The following is an 8065-nucleotide window of genomic DNA, read 5'->3' as shown; positions in this document are numbered from 1 at the left end:
GCTGAACTCACTTCAAAGATCTCAAAGCCTGCAATGTCCAGTACTCCGATGAAGAACTGTCTGGCCAGCTTGGTGTCTAGAGTCTTGTTGATCCGAGTCACCAGCCACTTGAACATGCGATCGTAGGTGGCTTTAGCCAGGGCTCCCACAGCATAGACAACCTGCCAAAGCAGATCAGAGAGCAGGTCAGGAGCACTTATGCTTCTGCCTGCCTTTGTAGGAGCTGGAGGCTGAAGAATCGAGCTCCTCATGGCACACAAAGGACAGACAGACAGATCCAGGGTATTCACGGCTACAATATACACTCCAAGATTAGTTCTCACATGCTCACAAGCGTGTTCTTGTATCCCCAGCCTGGTCTCAGTCTCCAAGGTTTTAGGATATAGATTCAGTCTAAAGTGATATTTTCAGAAGCCTCATGCAGGGCAGGAGCCTACAGCTCACTTTGGGTAAGACACCAGCTCCTAAAGTCCTCTTGAATATTACTTGAGGACTGGCTTGCCCTACTGAGGCCCGGTTGGGGCTCCTAACTGCGACGTGCCTGGAATATTACAAATTATATTTTTGCTGCATTTGAGTCTCCCACAAGATCAGTTTAGATGAGTTTTAGATGAGCTTTCTACTTCCCAGAGCTGAACTCCTCATGGGAGCCTGCCTGTCTCTGAAGCAGAGCCATAAACTGGACCTCATCTGGCTGTGCTCCAGCCCACCTTTCAAAGACACTGCAGCAGACCTCCAGCCTCGGCTAATACCCAAAGTTATCTATCTGCCAGCTCTGCCACCAACTTTCCCAGCTGCTGAAAGCCAGTAACTGTGGATTCATCTTCTCGTGCTGCTCTGGAGTCTCCTCCCAAACCCAAGCGAGCGGACTGAAGCACCAGTCGCCCCGTGCAGAGGACATCAGGCCTGCCTGCAGAGGAGGCAGTGAGCAGGGAGCTGGGGGCCCAGCACACTCACCTGTTCCACGTTCTGACCTTTGGTCACGTATTCATTGCCCACTTTCACACGAGGATGGAGCAACCCCTTGATGAGGTCAGCTGAGCTGATCCCCATGAGGTAGGCAGCCTTGTCAGCACCTGGAAAACAGCACAAAGGCATGAGGAAAAAAGAAAAAATAATAAATTACCAGCTCTTCTGCTGGTCAGTGCTGGCTGTACAAGTATTTCCACCTGCTCCAGAGTCTCCTCCAGTGTCAGGTGTGATTTCCCATCTTGGATATTGTACAATGCTTTTAAAGCCCTGCTGCCACCTGAGAAGTAAGTTTGGAGGAGATGACCATAACGGACCTGCTGCATCTCATCCAGTGCCTGTGAGGTTTTTGAGTCATCCTGAGCTGGGATCTCTATGCATTGTCCAGTGGGATCCTGGATTCCCATGCGGTGAATTTGAACTGACCAGAAGAGAGGTGATTTTTCTTGCTTATCTTTCATAGACTCCCAAAAGCAGACTGTAGCTAGAAAATCACCTCTGTAGGGACATCGCTGCTAGATCAAAATCTTCTTTAATTACCAGGTAGCAGCTGAATCCTGTGTTGACAGGCAAGGGGAACTCTTCCTTCATGACTGTTAGAATGACAAGGTCTGATCCAGGCGGTTGTTTCTGGACCCCTGTCCCAGCTGACGCACAGCTACTCTAAAGTTTTCCAGTTAAGTGACAGGGCTCCCCCTTCTCATCCTCCCACATGCTGGACAGCCACCCTCTCCTCGGAGCTTGCTCCATTATCCCCGGGAGCCAGGCAGGGCAACAGCAACAGGAAATACCTGAGCTCTGGCTTTTCTGCATTTCCAGGTTTGCTCTGCGGCCTGACTGGTCTCATGGGTCTATGATTTGCACAGGAGCAACAAACAGGAAGTATTAGACAGTGACGTTATCCTACTCTAACTGCTCTTCAGGAGGCTGGGACTCCAGCAGGTCCTCACAGCCCTGGCTCATATTCTGTGGACAACCTGCTCTGGGAGGCTCTCTAATGAAGTGCAGCAGAAGAGGTGATGAAGGACAGGAGAAGACTGAAGAAGGTGAAGCACAGCCAGGGTGTGACAGGCTGTGATGTTGTTGAGGCAAGTCTGATGCAGATGAGACCACCTAAAGCTTGAGAACAGGCTGTCCTAAATACACCCACTCAAGCTCCTTTGTGCACCCACAGCAGGTCCTAACTGTGGTTCCTTGGGATCATGGTCACTGACCTTCACAGGCCAGGCCAGAGACCTTACCACAGCCTGTCCTTGGAAGAATTTGAGGCCCAGCCCAGGCTGGGAGCGTGGAGGCAAACTCACTTTCAGTGCCGTCAGCCTCCGCCTGCTCTTCTCGCTGCTTTTGCTTGAACTTCATGTTGCCGAAGTGCATGATAGCGCCCACTATTTTATAGGACCCATATTTCTCATCATTGCTGAAGCCCAAGATGTCCATGGCGTGCTAAGGAGAGACAAAGAGTATAGATAGAACAAAATCACCACTCTGAGGTCAGGGTTAGTCCTCATGCCGTCTCCTGGGGGGCTTTCCCTGTCCTGGGGCTCTGGACAGGGTGCTCTATCCGGTGGACACCTAGCCGAGGAGTCCTGTCCATGGGATTGTGAATGTGAGTCTGGCTCCCAAGAGCAATATCCGAAAGCCAAAGGACTAGCCTAGCACCCACAAGTTGAGGTCTCATTGCCTCATGGGAGCCATGGGAAGTGCTCATGTGCTACAGGCCCTTCCTGATGCAGAGAATTCTCTCCTTTCTCTGCCTGGAGGAGGCTGTTGACGGAGATCAGAATCACCCCACTCTTCCTTGTAGACTCACAGCATGTGTAGAGCAACTGCCAATAAACCAGAGGGAACTCACAGCTAATTTAGAGAGGGACAAAGCAAAGCCAGGACACATGCCCATGCCTGGTGCCCTCCCCCAGGCCCCTGCCTCAGGCTGTGCAGTGGGAAGAAAGTGCACGTACGTCTGTCGCCATGAGTTCCTCGCCGTCATCCAAGTTGTCCACAGTTGTTACACCCTGAGAGCAGAAGTGGTAGTCATAGGGGTTGAGGGAGAGCAGCAGCATATCTGTTGGGGGGAGACACGAAGATGGTGAGGCCAGTCTGACAGACAGAGCTGGGGCAGAGGGGCAACCCTGGACACAGATGAAGAGGTAAGGCTGCACCAGTCTCAACTAGAGGGCACCAGTCGGTGGGAGGAACAGCCTCTTCCAGCCCAGGCACGTCCACACATGGGTCCATCTCTTCTGTGATGTGCCTCCTGCTTGCTATCTTGGGATATGGCTTGGCTGCAGACTGATTTACAAGGTGCCATCCATGTCCTTGTGACCACCAGATAAGATTACTGCTCTGCACAGCGCTCCAGACCAGCCTAATAAGGTATTGTTCTTGAGCCAGCAACAAGCTCAAGAGCCCACAGCCAAGAGGCTGCCCACCCCAGGGGACCGTGCCAGCCATCCTTCTGCAGCATGGCGAGGTTTCCTGCGCACGCTGTGTGAGGCGGCAGCAGGAGGGCAGAGCTGCTCAGAGCACAGGACTGCCCCAGGGCAGCTTTGGGTCAGCTGGGACTGTCCTGGGGAGCACATCGAGCATATATCTACATCTGCTGCGAGGGAGCTGTTTTCTAGCTGACCTGAAAGAGGTCATCTCACTAGGGTGGCTAGAGGAACTCAGGGTAGGCTACAAAACACTTCTCCATACCCCAAAATGAATGAAGATCCTGTCTGCACGTGCTAAGGTCAGTGTTGCACCCACCACATGATGAGGACTCCATGCAAGGCAGCTTTTCAAAGCCCACTCCCACCCTGGGTGACCACAGTTCTGCTCCTAGACAGCTGCAGAAAGGGCTTTATTTGCCTTCTCAGCCTGTGAGGATAAAGGAGGCTGGACTAGATGATCTCTTGAAATCCCTTCTGCCCTGAATTCTGCGCCAATCCTCTGACCTGGCACAGCGAGCAAAGATTGGAGGGCAGTACCTGCACGGTGAGCTCGGTTTGCTCGTTCCCTGTGGACCCTGAAGCTGACAGCTGAGCTCTTTGTGCCTATTTTCAGGCCATCGTGCTATAAAGTCTATGCCATGGCTTCAGCTGCCTTACCTTGCAGCTCTGGTTTCTTCCCAGAGAGGATCTGGTAGTAGATGTGGTAGCTTCGCTCCTTGGGTTGCTGGAAAATCACTCTTGATTTTTCCAGAAGATCTAGGATCAAATAGGGCAGAGGGGTTAGAGGAGGGATTGCTCTCTGCATTGCTCTGCAGCTGACCCAGCATCGGCACAAACAGCGAGGTGAAATCCCTTCCCGCTGTGCAGCACGTGTTTACTCACAGATGTCGATGTCCGCAGAGGCCAGCTTCCCCGAGGGGCCAAAATGGATCCGGATGAACTTGCCCTGAAAACACACGCAGCAGGTTAGAGCTGGGCTTGGCTACACTGGTGTGATTTTTGAACAGCTCCTAGAAATCTCAGACAACTACAAGACACCGGGAATTTCCCCCTTCTTAAGCCCCTGCTGATGCCAGGCGGGTTGCTGGGCTCTGTGAGGGGCAGGTGGGTGGAGGTCTCCGGTTTGTAATGTGCAGAGGGTCAGACAGCATCGCCCAAGGCTTAACGCTCAGACAGGCAGACATGGCAGATAAATCCCTGTCCTCAGGCCTGTTCTTAAAGCGTTCCCTCTTCTGCAAGGAGGTGCGATGCTGAGTCTGCCCTCAGCCTCCTGCTCTGTGGTGCACAGAGGAATCCCCCCAGGAGTGTCTCCTGCCCCTCCATGGCACATGAAGGCCACCCGGGTCTCATGAGCTCTGCACCCCGCAGCAGACCCAGGCTGAGCTTAGCTAAAAAGGTGCTGTTCCCTGGAGGGGACACTTGTCTATCCCAGCTCCAGCACTCCAGGAAGTGCTTCCAGGCCCTCTCAACCATTTACTGTGCTGATGGAAGCAGAAGCTTGGTCTCAGCTGCCCAGCCCCACGAGGGAGCAGAGGGAGCTTCCTGCTTCATGCCTTTGGCTCACAAGGTACAAAGCCCCAACAGCGACGCGTTCTGCTGACATAAAGGCAGCACGTTAGCTCTGTCTCGCACTTACGAAACGCGACGAGTTGTCATTCCTTATGGTTTTGGCGTTGCCAAAGGCTTCCATAGCTGGGTTGGCCTCGATGATTTGATCCTCGAGGGTGCCCTGGAAAACAAAAGCAAAGGACTTGTCAGCTCCTGCCCAGCCAGAGAGGATCTGTGGTAACATCACGGGGAGCAGGGAGTGGGGCTCCTCGGGCCATCTGCCTCTGCGCTCATTAGCTGCCTGACAGAGACTGCTGCTCTCGAGGCTCCTCCCTGTCTCACCAGGCAACGCAGCTCGGCTTAGGGGCCAGCAGTGCTGGGTTTAGCAGCAGTGGTCTCTGAGGGCTTCTCCTCGCCTCAACCGGTCCCTCTGAAGATGCAGGCTGCGGTCCCCCCTGCACGCAGCAGTCCTTAGCCCCTTTCTTAGGCTGGTACAATATGCAAACCAAGAGCAAGCACAAGTTGTCACCACAATGTGACAGTCTGAAACATTTCAGGCTCTTCAACTCTGCCAAGCGTTTCCTCTTCCACCAACCCAAAACTTGGACAGTTCTGATCACAGCACATTGCAAAAGAAGTCTAGAAAACAGACTTGATCTACAGCTCCCCTATACCAACAACATGCACAGCAGGGGCAGGGTGTGGTGGGAACACATCACAGGTCCCGGCTGGTGTATCTGCTGAACTCACTGGAGCTCTCCTGAGCAAGCCCCAAGATTAATCCTCCCCAATCCTGTTTTTCCATCCATGCACAGTCCAAAGATAAAGAAGCAGCCTCCAACTAATGCAGGCAAAGCAGGACAAGAACTCGAGGAGAGAAGCAAGAGACACGTGCCAAGCCACAGGAAGGACAGTGGGCTTTGACAGCAGCAGTGGAGTTTGGTGGCCCAGTCACCTGGGGGCTTTTCATGAGGGGTTTTGCCCCTGCTCTGACACATTAAAATCCACAGGGCTTCCTTAGGAGGCAAAGACCAGCTCGGGGCTCTGCCCACACAGAGCCGTGTTGCCGTTTCAGTGCTGGGCACACAACTGCTCCTCCAGCTCCAGGCACGTGAAGGGCAAAAGAGACAGGGAGCAGCAGTGACTCAGGGCTTCATCAACCAACTGTGGATTGTCACTTGGGTACCCTTTGATCTGCTGTCTTTAAATTCAGCCCAGTCTAAACCTGCCTGGCCTGGGAGGTTCAAGGGGGGCTGCCCCACGGGGTGCCCTGGGACCCACAGATTAGCCCCCTCCTACCTCCCTCTGAGTGAGTTTGCCCAAGTGGTCCAAGATTCACGTGCTAATGAACATTCCCCAACCAAAAGTGTGCATCAGCTATGGTTGACAGACATCAGTTGAAGCACTCAGACAAAGAACCCAAGAGCCAAGGACCTACGACCGAGCTGCTGAGCCCGTGGGGTGCTGGGAGCACCAGGGACTGAGCCTTTGCTTGGTTTCCGGAGGCACTCACTTGTTTCCCTGGAGCTAAGCAAGCACCTCAGAAACACAGCCCAGAGAAGGACATCAGCTGCCTGCACCGTGGTGGCCGAGGCAGTTCGGCTCTTCGCAGACGGTGAAATGTCCAGGCGCCAGGGCTCTGGTCTGCAGCCAGAGCATGGTGCTGCCCGTGGCAAAGAGGCTCTTCCCCTGCCCCCAGCACCAACCCCCTCAGCCAGGCTTGGAGGCTGGGGGGACACTAAGGGCGCAGAGAGTGGAGGCTTCACCGTGTGCTTGGAGGAGCCCACACCGCCCCCAGGCAAACACCGTGCAGGTGAGAAATGAGTGTTTGAAGAGTAACGATCCCATGAAGGAGAGGTTGGAGGCAGAAAGGTGGAAAGTCACTAAGAGATGAAACACCAAACCTTCACACTATGGGAAGGTGGGAGATACAAAGCCACGTGAGAACTAAACACTGTCCAGACCCAAGGCAGGGCCCCCCCACTCCTCATCACCCCGCCACAGCTCTGTGGTAGAGCAGAGCTCCATCCTCAGCATTAACGAGCAGGAGTCTACAACACTTACCCCAGTTTTAGTGGCAACAGATGCCTAGAGAAAGGAAAGAAAATTGTCTTTAGAAATCCGGAAAAGTCAGGCAAGAACCACAAGAAGCATGGTCAGAAAAGCAGGGCATGACCATTTAGTGCCAAAAAACGTCCAAGAAAAAATGGGAGGATTAAACTTTATAAGAGATGCCAAAAAGTTGTTAAATAGATTAGCTCAAGAAAATAAAGAAATGGTTCCAAAAGCAAGAACAGTTAAATCCAAACCCAAAGAAGAGTAAAGAAAATAACGCTCAAGTATTACTTGACTGATACCAAAAGCAGCCAGTTTGCTTCTACACGGGAAAAGCAGATTCCAGAAGAAATAAGCAATTGTAAGGGCAGCTCAAAAATAACCAGCACCAAAGAAATGCAAGAATCAAAACAAGAGCAAGAAAAGCACAAGGTAGAAAAGGGTCAAAATGAAGAAGAGGGGGGAAAAAAGGAGAAAAGGATGAAAAGCAAGGCTTAAAAAGAGGCAAGAGGGGAAATGGCAGGTTTACTCCATTCTTTTAATGCTCCTTAAGAAGATCCGTGGGGTGTTGATGGAGGAAGATAGGATGAAGAGGGCATTTAAAGCGCCTCTTCCAGGCTGCGCAGATTGAGCAGCCACATAAAAAAGTTCCGTTTCCCCTTGAGCAGAATAATTTCAAGCCTTGCTTGTTCAAAAGTCAGGGAAAAGCCAAGCCCTGGGTGGGTCAGACCAAAACACGCTTCCAAATGCAAAAAGAAGGGGGAAGAGAAAAAAAAAAAGTAAAAAGAAGAAAGGGGGAGGAGTTAAAAAAAAAGAAAAAAAAAAATAAAGAAAGGAAGAAAACAGCAAGAACTTGTTTCAAAAGAGGGTCTTACTAATTTCTTGCCCGGCGTGTCGCCCAGGGCTGCGACAATGGCAAAGTACTGAATGACCCGCTTGGTGTTTACAGTCTTACCAGCACCAGATTCTCCGCTTTGAGTAACAGAAATACACAGATCAAGGACACGAGGCAAAGAACAGGCAAAACTTCAAACAGTGACCCTGCCAACCTGCCGCCCGCT

The 8065-nt window shown here is 52.2% G+C and overlaps 1 protein-coding gene across 1 annotated transcript in view; it reads right to left on the bottom strand.

Annotated features, from left to right (window-relative positions):
* LOC104495289 (myosin-7B-like) overlaps positions 1 to 7972 on the bottom strand; it is a gene marked incomplete at its 3' end in the record, with an annotated part of 21827 nt that extends 13855 nt beyond the window's left edge. The window contains exons 1-9 of the mRNA XM_010138239.1: positions 7880 to 7972; positions 7014 to 7037; positions 5038 to 5130; positions 4284 to 4347; positions 4059 to 4157; positions 2928 to 3031; positions 2274 to 2412; positions 958 to 1076; positions 12 to 161 (exon numbers count right to left, since the gene is read on the bottom strand). Of these exons, the coding sequence (XP_010136541.1) occupies positions 12 to 161; positions 958 to 1076; positions 2274 to 2412; positions 2928 to 3031; positions 4059 to 4157; positions 4284 to 4347; positions 5038 to 5091 (729 nt within the window). The remainder of the gene's footprint in view (positions 1 to 11; positions 162 to 957; positions 1077 to 2273; positions 2413 to 2927; positions 3032 to 4058; positions 4158 to 4283; positions 4348 to 5037; positions 5131 to 7013; positions 7038 to 7879) is intronic.
* Between the last annotated feature and the right edge of the window lie 93 nt (positions 7973 to 8065).

Source organism: Buceros rhinoceros, unplaced genomic scaffold, assembly GCF_000710305.1.
Source record: "Buceros rhinoceros silvestris isolate BGI_N320 unplaced genomic scaffold, ASM71030v1 scaffold36086, whole genome shotgun sequence".
NCBI classification, from domain to species: Eukaryota; Metazoa; Chordata; class Aves; order Bucerotiformes; family Bucerotidae; genus Buceros; species Buceros rhinoceros.
This window is presented reverse-complemented; position numbering and strand designations above follow the sequence as displayed.